The sequence below is a fragment of the Taeniopygia guttata genome, chromosome 1, assembly GCF_048771995.1.
Source record: "Taeniopygia guttata chromosome 1, bTaeGut7.mat, whole genome shotgun sequence".
Taxonomy (NCBI): Eukaryota; Metazoa; Chordata; class Aves; order Passeriformes; family Estrildidae; genus Taeniopygia; species Taeniopygia guttata.
In genome coordinates, this window is record NC_133024.1 from 92,255,872 (window position 1) to 92,279,585 (window position 23,714).

At 35.8% G+C, this 23,714-nt stretch overlaps 1 protein-coding gene across 8 annotated transcripts in view; it reads right to left on the reverse strand.

Moving 5' to 3' along the window:
• MYO16 (myosin XVI) overlaps positions 1 to 23,714 on the reverse strand; it is a 356,263-nt gene that overhangs the window by 101,838 nt on the left and 230,711 nt on the right. For all 8 annotated transcript variants that reach the window (XM_030280385.4, XM_072933685.1, XM_030280401.4 and 5 more), the window contains exons 18-23: positions 22,359 to 22,476; positions 21,510 to 21,581; positions 20,749 to 20,890; positions 11,583 to 11,655; positions 1,952 to 2,104; positions 1,190 to 1,390 (exon numbers count right to left, since the gene is read on the reverse strand). In XM_030280385.4, the coding sequence (XP_030136245.2) occupies positions 1,190 to 1,390; positions 1,952 to 2,104; positions 11,583 to 11,655; positions 20,749 to 20,890; positions 21,510 to 21,581; positions 22,359 to 22,476 (759 nt within the window). The remainder of the gene's footprint in view (positions 1 to 1,189; positions 1,391 to 1,951; positions 2,105 to 11,582; positions 11,656 to 20,748; positions 20,891 to 21,509; positions 21,582 to 22,358; positions 22,477 to 23,714) is intronic.

The window sequence follows — 23,714 nt, forward strand, 5'->3', positions numbered from 1 at the left end:
CTGGTTGTGATTTTAACGTAGATGCCTTGCGTTAAAAATACTTATATAACAGTATAAAAAAAAGTTTCTAAATTTAAGTACACATCTGAAGTTCATGGTCAGTTCTTTATTTCATCACTTGAAGTCCTAATAAGTTTCACAAAGTCTTGGTTGCATTGTTATCTAACCACTGTGTGCCCACATTCTTACTGAGAAGTCCCACTAGTCGAGGTATTCAAATCACTTAACTTTGGCAAATAATTTGATTCTAAGTAGAAGGCTTTGTGATGAAAGAAGAACCTACAGGGAGTTATTCAGAGTATTTGGGTTAGGAACTTAGCAGTACTCAAATAGTCCTTTCCCTAATGACCACATTTCTATCACTGGACAAGAACAAATTTGCTTGCGTCAAAACACAGTTCCAGACTTCCATCACCAAATGAGGAGCCACAAAAGAGATCTGTCCCTATTTATAACACTGTCAGATTATTTAAAAAAACAAACCAAAACAAAAAAAAAATGCATCAAAAAAACCGTATCCTTTTAAACACATATCTAACTTGCTTGCTTTGAGTTGTACTTGATTTTGGGGACAATTTGAAAATGAAGTATTGGAAAGAAAAGGGTAAGTAGTCTATTTAAAAGAACTGATTATGCTATTCCTGTGAACATTGCAGGCAGAAGAACAAAAAGATATTAATCTAATTTTACAGTCATGCTAAAAGACATTTAACATGTTCTGGGGTTTTTGTAGAAAAAAAAATATTATGACTACTAATAGAAAACATGGGAGTTTTGGTTTTGATTTTTTTACCAGATTCATACTGGTAACCCTGGTATCTACATATACAGCAGAGGAGCTACAGGGAACCTGTACTGTTCTGGAGCCACATCTATATGCAAAGTGGAGCCAACTAGAATGGCATTAAACATCTATGCTGAGGGTCTGTATCACCCCTTTCTACATTAAATGCTTAAAAGGAAGACAAAATTTAGAAGCCATAACTAGGTAGCCCATATCCTTCATGTTGTGATGTAAGCTACACATTTTATACACTAGATATGGCTTTGAGATTCTAAGTTGTCCTCTGAAAATTTAACACTTGACAGTGAAATCCTACTTATAGCCAGGAGTTTGAGAAGCTATGTACAATTTTGTTTTGTCAAATATTTTTATTAACTGCATGCAAATGATATTCAGACAACTTACCCTCCCAGCATAATGCATAACAGTGAAGGTGGAGCCCAGATCCTTTGGGGCAAGGTTGCCATTTCCATCTTTTGTGGAGGAATAGACTGTATTTATATCTGATGTATCCAGGTAAGACTGAATGCGTTTAGAAAGACCCTGTTCCACTGACCAAACAGATTGGCTTTCTTCATCCAGCATTGACAAAAAGCCTGATGGTTTCTGAAATGAAAAATAGATTTTTCTCATTTATTACGGGAGAAATAGAATTTTGGTTGTTCTTTGTAGAGTAACACAGCTTGTAATTTAGTAAACAGAAACATGTATCATCTCAGAAAACAGGAAAAAGATAAAATATTAAAAAACTTTGGTAGGTGTTCAAGCTGGTCCTTCTATAAGAAATGAAGGGAACAGTATTTCTGTTGCCGAAAATAGTCACTATTAACGATCTGTTAGAAACTAATTGTGTAACTTGCTTCTTAAAAGTTGTCCAGAAACTAGCTTTAGGCACTAGAGAAGCTGTCAGGCTCAGGACAGAGCCTTTCAGCCCAACGGCAGCACAGTCACCATGCCACGACACACAGAGGCTACACGTGAACCAGTACAGGATGCATCTTCCTCAGCCCTGTTCTAAGTCCTGGGAGCAACTGAGATCCGGCCTCTTTGACCCATAGCCTTGTCTGAAGATTCATGCATTGGAAAATACAAGCAAAAGTTTGTATTAGCCTAACATGCACAGATTATGTATAAATGTACATGGTGTAAAGTGGATCTAGAAACTACCTGAAAGAAAAAATCCAAGACTGCAGTATGGTTACCAGGAGAATACATCGTTTCCATGGCAACTCCCTCTTGTACACATTCTGCTTCCTCTTGTAGGAAAAGCACTTCATTGATGTACTGGTGTATCTTCTCATTGGTCATGTTGACACACAGCTATTGTAAAATGAAGAAAAAATAAATATTAGACATTTACTGGATAATTCCTCAATGTGGGTTTTACTGCATGTCTAATATTGATTTTGAAGAAATGTCAATCCACAATATGGTATCTCTTGGTAGCCACAAATTTAGGAAGACCCTAGGGAAATTTAGATTTTAACAACCATTACTAAATTGGGAATACACAATTTTCTGCCTGCACAGTTCATTATGAAATCCACATAAGAGTTATCAGATATCACTATTATCAAATACAGTGGAAATTTAAACTGATTCCATTGGATGAAGAAAGGTAACTCTACATATCTATTAGCATATTTAATATTCTTCTGCATTTTATATTCAAGAAGATTATACAAATAAAATGTGCTTTTACAAAAGAAAAAAAAAAAACAAAAAAACCCCAAAAAAACACCTACATATTTGCTTAAGATCCTGAGCCTGTAGTTAGTTCAATGCTAAAAAAGATAAAACTCTGCTTCCAAATCCAATGTCACTGAAGTCTAAAGCAGTCCCTGAAGAGCCCATTGTATTTTACCAAAACCTATAAAACACCTAGGGACATTTTGTTAGAGGCTACTCTCCATTTTATACATATTCTAAGGGAAGGTTGGGAAGAAAATTTTGTTCCATAGAAAAGTTCAACTTTTGGGGAGATAAATAGTGTGGGAACTTCTAAAATATTTTCTTTGATGCCTTATATAATGTACAACTAAATAGATTCACAGTAATCTGATTTTCAATAAAAAACAGATATCAGCTTATTAGTGTGCTGTTGTATTTTATTCAAAGTCCACCTGCTAAAATAACTAAATAACCTTGTGGAATAAATGTTTTAACTGTTTTTTTGACATTGAAGTGGAAATTTTAGTTGAAAATTTGAAAACCTCCTCCAATGCCACATAAATTATGACTAAGAAATTAAGAAAAGAGAAACTCCTTAAAAAAAGGGTGTAAGAACACTTCATATGAGGAATGATACAAGGAATGCCTATATGCATTTTCTTTTCAGTCTAAACTAGTCACATATTTGTGTTGGCCAGCCTTTTAACTATATCTTCCATGAATAAAGTGTGTAAAGCAATTCTAACAGCAAATCTTATTGAAAGGTATGAGTTATTTTGATCAATCCTAATATTACATGGCTTAACATCCAGACGAGGGAAAAGAGCCCAAGTAATGCGTAAGAGTTGCCTGAATTTTCCATTAACACCTCCTGTTAGCATAGCAAACTTGTACTTGCTATACAATAAAATAGACTAGTGTGAAAAACAGCCAGAAGAAATGAGACAAAGCTCATTTTACTACCAAATATCTATTAACTGTCTTTACTAATGCATGACAGTGCAAACAAAAGACAGCCTCAAATAAAAGCAATATTTCTTTAAAGTGGGATTTATAAACATTCAGATTGTTATCTTATTAACAATAGAAGTATACAACTGACTTCCAGTATCTACTTATTTTATGGAAAAGACAGCTTTTTTAACTCTGTGGCAGGAAAGCTGTGCTTTACTGATCACTTCTGGAATTCTAATTACAAAATTTTTCCAGAAGCCTGTTAACATTATTTTATAAGGCAGACAAGCTTACACTTAGCAGAATATGGTAAAGCCTTAAAATGATGCATGCTGTATACATCTTTATTTGCAGATGATTTATTTAGAGAACCAGGTCATTCAACTTTACAAAGGTGTGTTCTACAATAAGAAAAGCTGTCAAAATCCCTATAAAGTCAAGCTTACTTTTTTATCATGAGCCAATCTCTTAAAATGCATTAAGAAATTATTTGAAAGCTGACTGTGCAGCAAAATTATTGAACTACACAATTTGAGATGAAGGAAAGATTGTCTTAGACGCGTCTTATAAAGATCTGATAAACAGCATTGGTTTTAAGTATCAAAATAAAAGGAATAGTAATTTGTTAAAACATTTATAGATGGTAAAGAAAAAACCAAATTTTTAAATTCTACCAACCAGTGTATTATGGCATACACTGAGGTGCTTCTTAGCAACATGAGCACCATTGTCACCCAGACTGGCAGACTTGCCACAATGCCACAAGGTACTGCAGACCAGGGCAGAGAGCAGCTCAAGTACTTGTAGGAAGTACAAACTGCCCCAGAGTTCTGATCTGTTCTCTCCAGAGCAGTGGCTGAGACAGCTCTGCAGAACGAGAACCAGGAGACAGCCAGGGGCTGCTGGAAAGCAACGCATTCTCATCGGTTCTTTCTCCATTTCAGTGTTTTATACAACCTGCTGGGAAAAGGTAATGAAATGAACGTTTCAAATTAAAACCTTGGCACAGGTTGATGTAATAGTTAGAGCAGCTGAAATGTAGAAATGGGATGAATATGAACTAAACTGGCTTTGCAAACCCAAATTCTTTTCTTTCAAGTCTTCTAACTATTACATAAAAAATTACTTTCTGTCCAAAGATTTGAAAAGTTCATAGAATCACATTTTTAAACATGTATTTAACTGTACTCATGTAAATTAACTGAAATATAACAGTAATTAAGAACAAAAACCACTCAAATAGAATCTTACCTAAAACAAATATTTGGTGAACTTTATGAACTATATTTGCTTAACTAGCAGCATTGCTCGACATTACCCATGGTACTTCTTATCATTAAATATTGTTAAACTGTTCTTGATAGGCATCTTATGGACTCCATATTATGTCTTCTAAGTAGTTCTCTTTCTACCAATCTTTTAACTTTTAACATTAACTCACTCTCACATCTCAATGAAAATAAATACACCATATATTTGTCTGTCTTCTCTGAGAAGTCCTTTCAGAATATTTTTAGAAGAAAAAAATTTGTTCAAGTATTAAAAAAAAATTAAAAAACAAGACAAAAAAAAAACCTTAACCAAAACAACCATAACTTACACCACCACTCAAATTTTAGATTTTGGAAACTAATACAGTGGCATTTAGTAAAAGCAGTAAGTATTCATCACATTAGACAGCATTAGCTTGGTCTCTCTTCTTTCATCACATTTGAACAGTTAGTACCACTAAGTACACTCCAAATTAAAATTTAGGTAATACCAAAATTGTACTGTGCTTTGAAGACAGAAAAGCCCCCATGACTAATGAAATTTTCCTGCTTTTCACTCTATTCAATTTTCAGGGTCTTATGTCTATTTGAAAAACGCATTGCCAAAGAAGGAAATCTGTGGAAAGCAAACTTGGTGACTGTCAATCAATGAGTGAAAGATGGATGCAAAGACCCTTTGGAAAGCTCATTTACATCCTTTGGTCATGCAGAAAGATTAACTCTCCCAAGGAATGTGTATTCAGAGCATGGAGTACAGCTAACAGCTGTCACTTCAACACATCTATCAGGCCCTAATTTATGGGTTGAGATGATGGAGTAACAATGGCAAATTTAACCTGCAAGGAAGTGCTCTAGCATTTCTCAAAAATGTAATTTCTAAGATAATGAAACACAGAATAATCTTTTTTCTGAGGCTGGACGCAGAAAATATTTTTAAACCTAAGCTTAACACTTATTTCTTAGAAGTATCTTGAATGGTGTTCCCTTTTGAATCTGCTACCCAAAACATTTCAACATCCTTTTCTTTATGTATAGTACCTATCAGAATATTTCTAAGGAATTGATAACAAAACCAGAACCATTGTATTTTATCCTTTGCCTATAGGACTAACAGGATCTAACACAGATTTCTTTTTCCCCATACAGCTCCAACACAAATTCAGACATAGTCCTACCTCTGTCAGAAGATCTTTAATTCACTGGGACTCCATGTCATCTCTGGGATCAGTTGCCATTACCTGATTTGTGTTCCTCAAATGATGTAAAAGAGAGCCTGGTGCTATACTGAAACTTTGCTACAAGTAGACGTCACCTGAGAAGCCTTCTACAAAGGAGTGTCTGAAATGCCCCTCAGAAAAGGGACTATTTCAATACAAACTGGAATAGTCCCCCACTGACTTTTTGTAGACATGAAAATATTAAACAACCAAGCTAACAAAAAACCATGGTAACAACAATCTCTCCCTGAAAGAGTTTGGAATTGTTCTGAAACTGAAACTGTTCTAAATTATTTTTTCACTCATAATGCTGGCCAGAAACTAAGTACCATGGGATAAAAAAGGGTGCTACTGTGGAAAAGTAAGTATGTATATCAATTAAATGTTGTGCAGAATTTCACCGATCAATCACAAACTGAACTGAGCTGGGAATCCCAGTTTGAGACAAACTATTTTATTTTTGGCTACAAAAAGTCTTCTGTAAAAAATAACACTGGACAGGCAATAGTGTCCTGCATAAACAAAAAAATGTGCGCACTGGGAAGAAGACCAAAGATTCTAAGAGGGAAGAGGGAGGAGTACACCCTGACAAAGGCCATGAAGCGTGTAAGCTCCTCAGGAACTGGACTGAGGAAGAAAGTAAAACACAGGATGGCCAGGCCCCTGAGGGAGGAAATAGGCTTTTACAGCCCTGTTCAGCTTTTCCTGGGGCCCCCATCCACTTCTTGCTGGTGAGCTCAGTCCCAGGTGATGCCACGGCAGTGCCAGCTTCCAGCTTTCTCCAACTGGCTGCTTGCCAGGCTGGGGCTGCTGACAGGCCCTGTTACCAGCCCTGGCTCCAGGGATGCTGCCCAGCATGGAGGGCATGGCCATCCTCTGGCTCCTCCTATTGCCTGGCTCCCTGGTGCCAAGGATCACCTGGACCTCACTGCTCCACAACGAGGTTGTTCAAACCTTCCTGTGTATGGAGGCTAGGAAAACTCTGACTTAAAAATACCATGTCATATTTCCTTGTTAAAAACTGAATTAACATAGCACTTTCCATCATCCTATAGGGAATAAGGAATACTCCAGCACTGGGAACTGCAGTGGAAGGTTCTGCATTAAGTCCCTACATAGTAATAGAGCTCAGTGTGCACCAGCAGCTGCCTATTCCAAAGAGGCACACAGCAACTTCCATCTCTGCTCTGGATAGGCAAAACCAAAGAAGGTTGATTTCTTCTGTATAAAACAAAATCTTTAAATGCTCTTTCAAACTGTCCAAATGTAAAAACCTGTGTGTGACTTCCCATCTACAATCACTGAGGCAACAATGACTGTAGAAAAGTTGTATCATGTAACTTTTGTCTATTCATATCCATCCACCTTCAAAATAGACAACATGACCTTACGTTTAGACAGCTTGAAGCAGTCTAATGGCTGAGACAATGCAATTTAATGTAAAATAATCTGTTAAGGTTGTTTTGGCTAGGAAATGTTATGTGACAAAAATGTAGTGTCAGCAGAGTTAACCATAGAAATATCATGCCAAGAAGTTAAAATCTACCACACCTAATAAACATACGTGAAAATTCCAACACAGCTGGGTTCTATGACCTCTTCTGCTTCACCATAGTGACTGAAGTAGAGTTCTGAGTGGGGCAGGCAATGCTCTGTGCTCTCAGGGCCAGCTGGCTCCTGTTGCAGGAGATGTGCTGCACAGAGCTTCCATGGAAGCTGTGCCTCTCCCAGAGCATCACAGAGATAATGTGCATGTACTTTAATGGGTTTGGAGTTGAATGGGATTTAAGAGACACTTGACTGCTCCAGTGACCTGCAGTACTAATTTAGATAAATGCCTTATATTTCCTATAAAAAGAATAATATGTAGATACTTTCTACCGCAAAACTTGAGAGGCCTACAGATACAAAATACCATGCAAGAGCTAAAAAAATAATTTAGCAAGAGCTAAATAAATAATTTAGCGAGAGCTAAATACATTCTTCAGTTTCTCATTTGAATTCTATATCAGACAGAAAAGACTACTAGCATTGTCCATTTTTGGACAATTGGACTTTATTTTATTATTGTTCTTTATGATGAATCTACAACTACAGACTTCCATTTCTGTAGAAAGACCTGACCTTCTACAGACAGGGGGAAGAAAAGCTACTCTTTCTCCTCTAATGTCTGGTTTATCTTATACAATACAGTTTTCTTAGATACAGCTGGGGGAAATTGGTACAGTCAACTATCTATCCTGATTATTGCTTCTTATATTCATTGATCATGAGTTTGTGGTCAAAAATATACTATCATAAGTATGAAGGTTGTAGCATTCCTTGACTGTACTATTTGGAGTCGTGCTGTGAAGGACCCATGAATAAGATCCCACCTAGTTTTAATTTCTGCTAGAAGAGAAGCAGACATCTAGTCTTAGAGGGGTGCAGAATAAACTGTAAACAAATAGATTCCCTCTCAAACAGGGAAGTCTGAGAAAACATTGAATTAACACCAGAAACTACCATTTGTATTTTTGGTAGAGCACTCTATTTCCTGAAATGACCACAAAATGAAGGCCATTTCCCTACAGAATAGGAAAGAGAAATTGTGCTCACTTCTGACCATGTTCCAGTGTGGTTGTATACAAAGCTCTTCTGGCACAGCAGGTATGCAACTGCTCCAGGAAAATGCTGTTCCCAAGCTAATGATCACTGCTAGGAAGTGATTGTAAATTGTTATTAGGGTGAACTAAAAGTGAACTGTAGTCATTTACCATAGCTCAGCTGATGAGCAGTAAAAGCAGTAACTCACTGAGTCCTGGTGATTGAGAAGCTTTCAGGCTTTATTGAGCAAAGACTCCTTCAGATTGTGCCTTCTAAAAACAGTGTTCCCTGCCTTTCAGCTTTTAAGTTTCATACCAAAAATCAAAACTCCTCTCACTATTGCTTATTTCACAATTATTTGCTTTTATTTTAGAATTACATGTCCCATTTTTGCTCTTATATCATGCATGTTCTATACAATAAAGTCTTACCAATACTCACCCTTAAAAGTCTTACCTTACTCACCCTCACTTACAAAAGTTACATGATATAACTTTTCTACAGTCATACAAGGGAAACAATAATGTTTTTTAACTTCTAATGCCTTCTGATTTATAATGGCCTATAAAAGTTTTTTCTCTACAATCTGTCAACCACATAGTTTTGCCTGCAGAATTTATCACATTCTTGGTGATGGGCATAATTCATCTTACTTTTCTAGTCCTTTAACGGTTGTCTTCCTTTGCATTGCTCATGAGTTGTTCCTAGACCAATTCTTCACTTGACTTTGATATTTTAATACTCTAATGCCTTGTCCTTCCAAAACATACAACAGAGTAAACAAGTTATTCTACCCATTTTTTCCATCTCTGTTTGCCAGAACCATCTTCAAGCACGATTTATTAAAATTGACATGTGATTTACTATCTTATTACTCTCTTAATTATGATCTCAAACTGTCTATCTACCAGCCTGATATAAAGCTTTAGAAAGATTTCCACAGCTACTTTCAATGTCACCAGTTTTGGGCAGTCAAGAGGTTTAAATTTTTATTGAAAACAGTCATATTTTTTTTCCAAGAAACCAGGAAAACAGATATCACAAAAAATGCCTTATAATACACTAATTTGAAAAAAAAAATTAATTTTAGAATATGCTAATCTAAATGTGATTTAAAAATAATTGTTATGACTCCACTATTGTCTGGTTGTAACATTTAATGCTAATATTCTACAGTCACAGGCCTTGACACTGGGCATGTTTGCAGACATGATGCAATGTTCTGCATGAGGACCCTATCTGGGCTAACTAGACTGTTTATTGTTAGGGTTAACAGGCCCTGGCAGAACCCAGAACTAGACTAGATTGCTAGAGACCTCCAGCTTTGAAGTTCAGGCTGTTTGGGGTAAGTCTGCATGATTATATGTACCACATGGAGATACAAACTGCTTCTCTTCACTGATACTAGAACCCACCACTTCAGGAATCAGATATGTTATCTCCATTATAGAGTTCATTTAAAAAAACTCTCACTTCTACTCTGTCTTTTCAGGAATTCAGTTAAATGCCGTTCTGAGATAATGACTCAGATTATTACTTCATAATTTTCAATAAAATGCATTCAGTCCAGGTGGAGGGACAGTAAGTGTCTCTTGAAGTATATTTATTTAGAAAAAATGAAATAGAAATGCAAATATGACTTTGAAATTATCATGTTTGCTACACATAAGTAATCAATTCCTTTTTACTATTTTTTTGTAGATCTTGTATTTTCTCTTCAAGTATCCTTTGCAGTTATTAAGCAGAAAATTACTTATGCCATAAAATTGAATTAATGGTATTTCATGATGTCAATTGCAGACCTTTTATCAGTTTCATGACAAAAAAAACATTGCAGAACAGGGTCGAAGGAAAATAACCAATAAGTCCCAAGATGAACCCCTCTCTTTTGAGAAGCATTTAAAGTGCATATAATACTTCACACTTATTAATCAGGAGGCTTATGGAGTTTTTTTTTATTTCATATACTTCATCTGTTAAAATGTTTTCAATTTTTCACTTTATAGTTTCCCCTGAAGGTGGCATTCACAATGAGTAAATTATTTGTACACAGGAAGAGTCCTTGATCCAGCAAATGTTCAAGCAAAGTAGAACTGTAACAGCAAAAAGAATTTTGTGAAAGGGAAACTGGAATTTATTTCATTGCATTCTTACATGCTTTTTTGATGTACAGGTAAACCTATCATGTGCTTTCAAACATTTGGAAATTGGGTATCAATGTAAACTTGTTGTACCAGCTGAACTGATGTGGCCCTATGACTTCTGTTTCACCACAAGGAGGAAGCTGAGCCATAAAACAATGGACTGACTGGGACAAAGGGGCAAAAACCAATTTTAAACAATAGTAAGTCCTTTGTTCCTGCTGATGCCTTCTCGATTATTTTCTCTGCTTTGATTTTTTGTTCTGTGGTTTGATTTTCTTCCTCTGCATCACAGAATGAATGAACAACAACTTAAACACCCTTTTGAGTGTGTTGTGTAAAGTCACTAATACTTTCTGAAATATATAATTTCCAAGAGCTCTAGTATGCCGTGATTAATGTTGACGGTAGGTGAATATCTTAAAGAAAGTTTGATATTTAAAAGGATTTTACAGCATTAAGTGACATAAATTTTAATTTCTTTTCCATGGATGCAATTCAATTTTTTGAAAAGTTAAATGTTGCAAAGTCACACAGAGGTAAATCTGATAGTAATGGCACTTAGCATAATGCAGCACTTAAAGTTTATTTTTTTCTCCAAGGCATCTGAAGACCTTTTGATCTTTCTTCCAATTCAGTATATTGTCCTTCTACTCATTGATCTAGTTGAAGTATAAATACCACAAGAATGAAAAGAAACAATACTATTTCCCTCAGACTGTCTTTCAGTGCTAATACTACCCCTTTTCAAAATCACGATAGATATTTACTATATTATTTTAAATTTTTCAAGAACTCTAAAAAACCCAGCATATAATACATACACATATAGGTATAATGGGAAAAATATTTTAAGAGAGAATTTTCACCTTCATGTATAATTATATTCTGATCAAAACTGGTTAATTAGAGAAATAACAACAGGTACATTAAATTCAGCAAAGCAATCCACACTTGCCTGTTCAAAAGTATTCTTTTGAAATTCTTCAAATCCAAAAATATCTAATACTCCAATTTCAAACACCTGGTCACTGGGGGAAAAAAAAGATATTACAGATAATAAGAATTCAAGCAAGTGAATAATACATCTGTTGCTTCTGACAGAAGTATTTCTGTTCTAGGACAATAGCAGGCTGTATTTCAAAAACATGGATCAAATACACAAGCAGACCATGTACAGAATAGAATCAAACTTTTACTAACCACCTGTACATACTGAACAGAAATAAAAAAAACAGGGCTCAAGATTGCCTTAACAGCTATCCTAAAAACTAAATTTGTAAGAGAAGGAAAAAAATCTTAACCTACTAAAGTCTAATTTCTAAGGATATAGGTACCCATTTTCTGACATCATGGACAACAATTTTGGGGATGTTTCAAAAATGCCTGGCTGCACTCAGTTATTCTTTCCCATTTATATTTCTTTGGCAGCCAGAATTGTTTTTATAGAATGTGCTTCAAGGGAAACCTGTTAAGCACAAGTCCTCTCTGTGTCAGCATCAAGTAGAATTTTTGGGTTCAGGCTGCCCAAGAGGTTACATGTCCCAGGGGAAAGAAAGTCAGGGGTCAGGCCTGAAGAAGGCAGATGTTCCTTCTCCGTATAAATGAGTAGTTCCTGACGTTGCATCTAATTTGTTGTGTGTAACTGCATGCATTGAGGGAAGGGATTTTATTGTGGCCAAATGGAAGGAGTGGAAGCATCAGGGTAGAGCAGTCACCTAGGATTTGGACAGAAGAATTGGGAAAAGGACAGAGGTGTTACTATTCTGTACTTTGGACTGAGTCATTGTAAGCCTGATCTGGAAAGGAAACTAAATTCACTGCAGTGAGCAAAATGAATATTTTGGAATATTCTGTTGCCTACTTTGCAACAATAATATTGCAGACTGCTTGTTCTGAGATCCTTCCATATTTTTTTCTCCATAATCCAGGTTTCCTCTATGTCTAAAGCTCTGTGAGTATTAGGCTATAGATGTAAAAGAGAAAAAGGTGAACCACTGTTGAAGTACATTAATATGGCTCCATTGCAGTCATTGTAACCCTCTATCATGCCATTTGATGAGGATCCAGCCCTCAAAATAAATTCCTGTATAGCAAACAAACAAAGTGAAATAATTTGAAAAAAAATGCATAGTATAAAACAAGCTTGGAAAAACAATTCTCAGGGGCAAGCAGAGCCTTTGTCAGAAATCATGCCCAAGAAGTTTGTCTTCATTTCAAAAGCAGACTAGTTCAATGCACTCCTGATTGTCACAGGAATGGCTGTGTGCATAAATGTCAGACATAGATTGTTACATAATAAATCTAGTCCAGAATGGCTTTGTTGGGCAGGGGAGGTTATCGGGAGGTTGATTAGCCTCCCAGGGAATTTCTACAAGAAAAAGCATAAAGCTGTATCACCACATCCATCTCTAGCAATGAATGCAATTTAAACTGGGTTTTAAAATGTAAGCCTCATTCACAACTGCTCCTGATTAGAGATGGGGAGTGTACATTTCTCGTCAGAACTAGTTTTTAATGAAACCTGTCAGTTTATAGAAAGAAAAATTAAAATTTTAAAAACGAACTACCTCAGAGAAATGAATATTGAAAATCCAGAATAATTATGTTATTTAAATTTGTTTTGGGGAAAAAATGAGAAGCTTGAAATTTCAGAATACTTTGCAGATTTTCACTCTTTTTTTTTTAAATTTTCATTTTTTCCCCCATTTGTATGTAGCCTTCCTTATAGGAAGGCAAAACATGAACAGCTGTGTAGCATTGTACAACAGCTGAAATATTGCATTATATTTTATAATTTTTGAGAACTACTTAATACAGACAAAACAGCTTATCACTTCTCTGACTGATTCAATTAATAATTTGAGACTGGATTGTTTACATCTCTGTTGAGTCTGTGACTCTTATTTTGTCAAATTAGTCTCTCTTACTTTCCCTCAAGGAATATATAAACATTTGCATTAAGTAAAGACCAATACAAACTGACTTAATGAATTATTAAATGTCAGAAAAATAGGAACCTGATCCTAGCTTCCAAAACTCTGGGTAAAAGCCTTAGTGCATTCCTTATCAAAACTGTGATATTTGTGGCAAATATATTGGCTTGCAAATATAATGGAGATGTATTTTTTGACAGAAAAACATGTAGTCTCAGTGTTTTTATGAACTCCTCTTGATAATTTTGGTCTAGTATTATTAGGACATGCACCACATTAAAAGAGCTAGAGGTTTTACATAATTAATATCTTGCCTGCGGGGCAAGTATAACAGCACTAGGCTCTGTATCTTCTACAACAGTGACATTTTACTATTACATTGTGCTATTTATGTGCCAAATCTCTTCAACCATGACAGTAATTTTCTGTATTAAATTATTGTTCAGATTTTGAAAACTAAATAACAACTGACAACACAATATCCAAATTAAAAGCATTCCTTTATATGTGATTGCAAACTACTTTGCTCTTTTAATCTTTCTTCTTGTCTTTCTCTTTTCCATATCACTTTTCTTGCCAGAAGGAAGGTCCATAAATCTTTTTACTGGCTAGCTGTCAATCATATTAATTCCAGCAAAATTACTTTCCTTAAATAATCATAGCAGAGATTCCCAAGGCAAAATAAAGCATGAATGATTCCATGTTAACAAATGAAAGGACATGTCACTAGGGTCTAAAAGAACAAATATTAGAAAAAAGGCACTTTTTTTTTCTCAAATATTTCCTTATTTTCTTATTTTATGGTTACTAATCATCACTGACACATTTCTTCATTATATTTCAGATATTTAATATGTATAACTAAAAGAACTATGGTTTCAATTGGGACTGAGACTTTGATTTCAAGTTTGAAAATATTTCCCAGAATATAAAGTAGAATATGAAGTAGAAAAAAAGAATTTGCTGATGTTTGAAGAACTTTTTTTTATCTCTTATATCAGCACACAGGTGTAAATACTTAAAAAAATACCAAACATGGACATTCACTATAAGTTTTTTTGGTTTTCTGATACACAAAACAGCATTTCAGGTTACAATATTTTACTATGTCTCCAACTTAGCCTTTTTTCCTCAGAACATTTCTGTAAAGATATCCTTATAGACTAGAAACACCTTTTTAATCTTGTACACTTAACAATTGTATTATAAAGAAACTACATAAAAATTCCCAGCAACTCCTAAAGACAATACACATCCAGAAGATATCCTAATCCACCACTCTGGCAGACATCTTGCCATTCATCAAGAGATGTTCTCAAGCCATTTGCCATTCCTGCCAAGGTGAACAGAACTCCCTTTACAATACATCTGATCCAGTGCTTCAGACAAACCTACAGAATGTTATTCATTCACTTTTATTTAATTGCAGATGGGTTTTAGCTCCAAAATCCATGGAATTAATTCATTTTTTTATCTTTTGCAACCAACTCTTTGCCAGCAAAGAGCAGTGAGATGAATCTGTTGGGGGAGGGTGATCTTATGTGTCTTTTAATCTGCCCAAGATATAACAGTTCTTGCTCTTCCTCCAACTGCTGCCAGTAATGAGGAAGGCTTAGGTCTGATCTGGATATACTGGAAGTGATACTGATTAATGAGGAAATATTTCTCTGATCAGATTAAGTATATAGCCTAGCCTTCAAATGAGGTCCTTCAGAATCCTAATTAAAAAGCCCTCCGTTTTCCCAGGGGAACAGATTATACCTGTTGCCACAAACACATTTCTTGAAGGGAATAGTCTGAATACTTCCAGTTGGATATGTTGTTCTTCATCTCAAACAGTTACCAAACAAAATTTGTTTCTTAAATGTTTGAGGGAGATTTTTCAATGTTCTGAAACTGTTGCTGAGATTTGGTGTCACTGCCATGTCTCTCAGGTATCTTGATCAACAACTGTAATTTTTCTTTTAATTTACCCAGGTGTGAGTGGTGCAGATAGAGATGGTGCACATAGAGATGGTGGCTGGACGCAACAGAAGGAAACACTGGCTCCATATCTGACAGACATTTTTTTTGAGTGGCTTGACAGTTATGGCAGGAAAGAAGAAGTATATTTTCCAGTGGACTCAAAATCTATAGCTCTTTCATTAGTAGCACATATTCTTCCTCAGCTCTTTCAAGCAAAATTTGTTCTGTGCTTTAAAAAATGTCATTATCTAGTTAAATGAAACACTGGAAATTATCCAGAATTAAGCATATTTCAAATTATGCTATTATGCGCCAAATTATATTAGATGTTTCATATTTTGTCTGTTTTAAAGACCTCTCTACCTCCACATATAGAAACAATTCTCATTATGCTGTGGGTTCAGGTTCTGAATAGGTAGTTCCTTTCCCTCCTTCCTGCATTCCCAGCACCCTTCTGCTGAGTTCAGTAATAGATAAATAAATATTTTAGGGTTTATTTTCTGATTTTTTTTTCCTGAAGTTAGGAAGATATCTATTCCAGAATATCTTGTTGTATAAATCAGATGATATGCTAAGAGTTTTGTGAATGAGATATCTGAAGGCCTTCCATTGCCCAACTAAGTATTCCTACTGCTAATCTTTGGCACTATTTGAATTTTGATGGGCATGAGTATATAGTCAGAATGTAAAAGCTTTCAGAAACTACCTCTTTAGAAATAATCTGTATGCTCTGTGTGCAACAGAAATCTATGGCTGACCTGGTGGTACAGACAGAAGTCATGACTGCATGCCAGCTTTCTCTGTTTGTCTGTAATGCTGTCACAGAAGAATCTCAGAATGGCTCAGGCTGGAAGTGACCACAATGGGTTATCTGGTCCAACCTTCCTGCTCAAGCAGGGTCATCCCAGAGCACATGGCACAGATCTGCACTCAGATGGCTTTTCAATATCTCCAGTGAAGGAGATTCCACAGCATCTCTGGGCAGCCTGTTGCTGTGCATGATCACCCATACAGTAAAAATGTTGTTCCTCCTGTTCAGGTGGAACTTCCTGTGCATTAGGTTCTGCCCATTGTCTCTTCCAATATTGCTCAGTGCCACTGAGCAGAGCCTGGCTCCACCCTCTTGACACCGACCCTTTAGATTTTATAGGGTGAGATGAGGTTCTCCTCTCAGTTGTCTCTTCCCAAGGCAAAACAGGCCCAGCTCTCTCAGCCTTTCCTCATAAGAGAGATGCTCCAGTCTCTGAATCATCTCTGTAGCCCTCCACTGGACCTGTTCCAGGAGCTCCATGTCTCTCTTCTGAGGAACCCAGAGCACTCCTGGTGTGGCCTCACCAGGGCTGAGCAGAGGGGCAGGATCACCTCCCTGGACCTGCTGCCAATGCTCTTCCTAATGCACCCCAGGACACCATCAGCCCACCTGGCCCCCAGGACACACTGCTGGCTCATGGACCGATGGTTGTCCACCAGCACCCCCAGGTCCTTCTCCCCAGAGCTGCTTTCCCACAGGTCAGCCCCAGCCTCTCCTGGCACAGAGGGCTGTTCTTCCCCAGGTGCAGGACCCTGCTTTTGCTGAATTTCACACAGCTCTTCCCTGCCCATCTCTCCAGCCCCTCGAGGCCCTTCTGGAGGGCTGCACAGCACTCTGGGGTATCGGCCACTCCTCCCAGCTCTGTGTCCTCAGTGAACCTGCTGGTTCATCTACCCATCATCCAGGTCATGTATGAATAAGGTAAACAATATTGGGCCCAGTAATGGACCCTGAGGGTGACTCCTAGAGAGAGGTCTCCAGCTAGACCCAGGCCCTCTGGGACCTGCTGTTCAGCCAGACTTTATCTACAAAATATTTATCAGCTTTTTATCTGGCTTTATCTACATATAGAGAAAATCTTTTCTAACTAGCTGATAAAACAACATGCCTTAAACTTACTAGCAGGCAAGGAACACAGTATCAAGATTTTCTCAGGGACATATTACCTAATTAGCTTGTTTTCCATGAGAAATGAAAAACACAATTTCACAAGAATCCACAGACATTCTTAAATCTCCATAAAGAAAAAGCTCTCCTGCAGAATGAGTCAGGAATTGTTAAAACATTACCTTAACTCATTTCATTATTCATTTAGATCACCAGATCCAACTTTGCCAAAGTGCAATCAATTACATCAAAATGCCACATTAAGGCAACCATGAATCTACAAAACTGAAAATCAGCATACATATCTGAATGGAAGCAAAACAGAGGAAACCTTGAAGAGTTAAGAGTCTTAGGAAGAAATTCACCAGGACTATTTTGATAGTAGAATTGGAAATCATTATATAGATGAGTGAAGATAAATATCAATAATTTAAAAAAAATTATAAGCACTTGTGAGAAATGTTATTAGCTTTCCTCTAATTCCACTCTAGGGGCCAATTATAGCAAAATAATTTCTCCACAGTCGATTCTTTAAAAATACTATCAGAATGAATAAAGTAAACAAATTTCAGATCCTGCAACCAGTCTAAACTAGCATGTGGTGTTATAATTTAGTTAAAAATAGACAAAATTATAAGTTTTTATGGAAGAGATCAACATTTCTAGAGATGCATTATCTTACTTAACACCATCATTAAAATTCTTGCTTTATACCTATTGATTAGTATTTCAAAGTAATTAATATGCTGGATTCTGGCAACACTTTTTATCTTCTGTTCTTCATACTTTAAAGCTTGATCTTTGAAGAGTTTCACAGAATCATCTCCCCTTTGCTTAGATCTAATGATAATAATTCCTTTTATTTTGCCTAAAACCTGTCACAAGCTTTTTCTTAGTAAATATAAATCAATTATTAAAGATCAAAATCAAGTATCTCCACCATAAAATTTAAACATGGATAACCAGATTCCTCAAAAATGCCAAGAAAAAATGCTTCTTTTAGAGTAAAGCCAAGAAATATAATTTTATTGCTTTATAAATACTCACTGGTGTGATGGAAGTACAGCTAAACTGCCTCACAACAGAACAGGAGAACTGAGCTAGAAACCCTATTCCAGGTTTCTGATGAAGGCTTCATCCCATCTGAGAAGTAGTAATTCTCTCAGTTTCCAACTGGGGAATAAAGTGTGGCCTGGAATGTATCAGACTTATGTAGTCATATAAGTTCATGTTTTTGGTGGATCGTTCAGCAGAGGTTTATTAAAACTGCACCAAACTGAAGATATAATGCTGCTAACTGAGAGCTGCTCAGATGTATTTTAAGTAAATCTGAACCACTAATCATAAATTCATTGCAGTAACCCATCTTTCATCTAGAACTATTCTATGCCTTGATTTACTCCTCCAGTCTAAACAATATGATTAGGCTGGATCAAAAACAAAAAAAACCAAAACTGTATGTGGGCTACTTCGACCAAGGTTGGAATATCAGTGAAAGACAATCAACCTTATTTCCACTTAAAATAAGCTACTTAGTTTCAAGTTTTGAAAGGGAATGAAGCTGGTTTTGGCCTGATAAAATTTAGTATATCTTGTCAGTACTGCCAATTAATTCTGAGCTGGTTAGCTTTCTATAACCAGCCTAAATGAAGAACTATCCCTTTTCAAGCATAGGTATAATATGTGGTCAGAGGAGACTACTGCAAATTCCTCATTTCTGCTACATAAACAGCTGTCCTGTTTTAGCTGGAACTTAAAATGTTCTCACAGGTAGAAATACTTTCACTGAGAAATATTTTCATAAGGGAAAGTTCACCTCTTCTACCTAGTGATTGCAGTAAAAGGAAACTACAAGGCAGACAACATACAAAGAGTTTTGACTTTCATTCTTTGAAGATCCTATGATATCTAAAAAATATAGGCTTATATTAACAGCAGAAGTACACAACACCCTATTCTGAAAGAATATAAAATTGTAAAATTACACACTGAAAAAATATTTCAAATAATTTTAATATTTTTAATATATCAATTCTAAATTTCTTTCTTAACAATCACTACAAAAAAGCTCCCTGTAATTAGAAATGCCTGAGCTGGATTGTTGTCTGCCACAGACATACACTGAGATAAACCTCTGTTCCAAAAATCGCAGGAATGAATGAGGAAGAATTGTGACCTCATGTTACTGCCCTCCCTTATTATATAGAAAGTATGTCAAATTAGGCCATGGACTGGAAAATTGCCCTAGCTTACTGCCACAAACAGACAGGTAAAATCATTCCATGTTACTTCAGCAGGAAGTGAGACACTTTGATGGTGTATATATAATGACTGACAGATTTTAGGTGCAGAAACCTGTTACTCAGGCACTGTACCTTTTTCGCCTAGCTATACCCATAGAAGAGATTTGTCACTAATTGGTCTATGAATAGGAATAAAAATAAGCTTGTGAAGTCCTCAAACTCTAAAAGAGGTTACCTTGTCCTATGCAGCCATAGAGATATGATATAAAGAAAACATACTTATGAAAGTTCTGCATCTGCCATTAGTAGATTACCATTTACCAATAATGCCAAGCCTCTTGTATTTCATGTTCTTAAGAAAGCTCAGCTGAGCATATGAGCTGTTGAAATTTGATTAAGTCACAGGCATATGATCATCTAATTAGGTCTACTGACTTAGTTTGTTGCTTTGATTCCACTGAGATTTCGGGTTTTTTGTTCTTTAATTTGTTTCTTGACTGCTCCACTGATACACATTAATTAGCATTCATTTTTCCAAGAAGCCATGTTGGATAGCAAAACTGCATCAAATTTAGAAGATGCCAACCTAGAGAACATTCTTAGAACATTTAAGTAAGTTAAGTTTAAACATTCATTTGAAGGCTTTTGAATAAAATTCTGGTTTTAATATCCTGTGCTAAGGTCACTGTTTTGGGAAGAAAGAACAAGTATGTTCTACATTAAAAAAACTCCAAGCAGCATTTTGCATGTTGAAAGACTTAGCTCATTCTGTATTGTCAAGTCCTAAAAGGCTATTAATTGTAACCACCAATCTAGATTACCACATAAAGTACCATGGCCCCCTATATAGTAAACAAGTAAACAAATATATTACAGTAGAAACAGCTAGAAAGAATGGCCAGTGCTTTAAAGATACAAACATCACTGTTACGCTATTACAAAATTATTTAAAACTTTATCAGTGTGCATTAAACTGCACCATTTAAAGAACTTATGTTTCTTTTACAGTTCTGAATTTGAACAGATAATGGAACACCTAATAGTTTCCAATGGCACTCCTACCTGCCACTCTCATCTTGATTTTGAAGGTAGCAGTTGATTGTGTTGACTAAAAAGCTAAATAAACGACCATATAGAGATTTTGCCAAGAGATCCCGGTAAAAATCTGCAATCTCTATAGTGTGCCTCCGAACAATTGTGTCTCCTAAGAGAAAAAGCGGAAAATGGAGATGAAAGTGTGCTGTAAACTTTTTCTTAAGTCATTTTAGTTACAGTAAATTTAGCTACAGTTACTTCTCCTTTGCCAAACATTTGTATGGTGTTAGCTTTTTTTCTGAAGCCTCCATTGCAAGATGAGTAGACAGTCAACACTCAAAAGATTTTAAGATTGGAAATACATGCCTTTATACTTTGTTCAAAAGAAATGTGTATGAGTACTACACAGAACTAATATTTTACTGAAAATATTATTTTCAGAGTTTTTCCCTAAGACAGTCCTGTTGATTACAGTTATGACTAATATTCTTTATTAATATCCAATCTGTTATCTTTACACATTTTTGTAACATTAATCAAGTTAGAAGCCCCATCAGCATCACAGTGTGAAACTGCTTTGTTCCATATTACAAAGGCATTTCTAATTTAGTGGCCCAGTCTGATTTACTGCATGGCAGATCAGCCTACATATTCCTCAGAGGGAATATTTACAGGACCATAGAAGAAATAAGAAATAAAAAAATTGACAGCTTTTAAATTTTTTAAATTAGAAGGCTCAAATTGTCACCAGGTCTGATCTATAAGAATGTAAGCTTGGAGAAGATTACCTTTAAAATACTGAACATCAGTTGTTAAGGCTGAAGCAAGCTCATCTGGTGAAACCTGCAGCATCCCTGCCACTGAAAGGAAAAGAAAATGTGAAGACTGATTTATGCTATACCTCCATATTTCATTTTTTACAACAGATTTTCTTCTGTAGATTTCTTTTTGAATAGTGAAAGAATCCAAACATTAAAGACAAGGGTGCTGCCACAGGAGAAATCAAAATTAATGAACAAATAAAATCAGATTATTATAATCAGTACTTTGTGAAGTATGAATGTATCTGTGCATTACATTACAGATTTCCTTCCCCTTCAAAGACTACTCAGGACTTTCCCCAGAGTTTGGCAGACTTTCTGTGGTATTAGAGTGAAGGTATACTACTCATTGACATTCTGTATCCATAAGCCACTTGGAGGAGATCTGTTAGTGAACAAGAGGGCAAATTTCAAAGCACAGAAACAAGAGTCTCTTTTAAGAGATAGATTTTGAATCTAAGGAATTCAATTCAAGGCAAACTGTTCAGCTGTTGACAAGCAGTGTAAAAGCATTTCAAAACAAGCCTGCACAAAGTGCACTGTACAATTTCTTTTTGCAAACAATAACATTAAATATGACATTTAATTAGCTAATTTGCAATACTAACACTTTATTTCATCCCATAAAAATCTGTAATTTATAAAACACCCAAATGAATTAGATACTGCCTACTGCCTTCCCACAGTTATGAATTTTCAGAAGTCTTTTTTTTTTCCTTGTCTCCCTGGAATTGTGTTTCCATCTGTCGGTGGAACAGCGCAACTTCTCTGCTGTGGGAGCAAGCAGGCGATGCTCCAAGGTCGTGTCCTACTGACCTTGCTCCAGCAGCTGCAGGTCTGACACGAACGCTGTCTCAGCATCTGTCAGGGACGTAAAGCGAATGTCTCCGAGATGCAGAATTGCTGAGAGAATCACAAACAGGTTCTCCACCTCCTGCACACATTTTTTTCAGAATTAAAGATAAAGAAAAGATCTGTTGGAAACACCAGTGAAAGGCAATGCTTTATAAAAATATAAATTCTGTTAGTTTGTGTCATCAGCCTTTGATAAGTTGAAAAGCATTCACATGAGAATTATTAACAGAAAATTTGAAATCAAACTGGAACCTAGCTAGGACATCAACTAACAAAATTACTTTTTATTTTCTTGTTTTGATGTCACGTTGACCACTGGGTTAAGAAAGTTTTTCCCAATGTGATAAAAATACTGATACACCTTTAATGGATGCATTGTTTCTCCAAGAAATAAAACTTATCTTGTCCATAGAGAATTTCCATTCAGACAATTTATGCATCTGGGAACAGCCAGGGCATTTTTTGCCTCAAAAATATCAAAGTGTCTAGTTCTTTAGGTTCTTGGTATTAAAAGCTGTAATTAAGATCTGAAAGAAACAAAAGCAACTTTCCTTACCCTCACACTTTCCCTCTGGAATTGCATACTCTTCTGTGATGTCTCAAATTGTGAAGCAGTTATCTTCAGGGACAGAGTTTTTCTGGCCTCCTTTTTATCACAGCAAGAAGAAAACTAACTTTCTTTGATTGTTTTTGTTGGTTAATTAAGTATTAATTTAATTAATTATTTATTTAAAGTATTTTTAAAATTCAAGGAAAAATATGATTCGTGGAATATGAACCTTAAATCCTAAAATATGGAAAGCATTGTGTGTTTTTGGAAGATTTTTTATTTTGAAGGTCAGTTATATAACAATGGAGCTTCTTAAAATGGTAAAACAGGAAACCTGATATCCACTATGACATTACATGGCATTATGTACAGCAAAATAATTGATAATTCTTGAAATACTTTTGAAAAATAATATTTAGAACCTGATTCTGCTGAAACTGCAGAAGTGACATTGAGAAATTTCACTTATCAGAATTTGCAGAGTAAGATTATAAATACAGTACTAATTAAATACTTAGCTAACACATCCCTTTTTTTTTTCTCAAGTTTTCTTCTTCATTTTTTCATGTTCCTTTCCCTGATAAATATGCCAATCATCAAAGGACATTAGAAAAGCTTACAGTCTTTCTGGGGTAGATTATAGCACCTCCAGTGCTGTTTAAGCATGTTTACTTCTCTAAACTACACTTTAAGACAAGAATGTCAATCTCTTACTGTATGAGAGAGGTGTCAATAGGGCAACAGTGTATTTTAGTATCACATGGTAC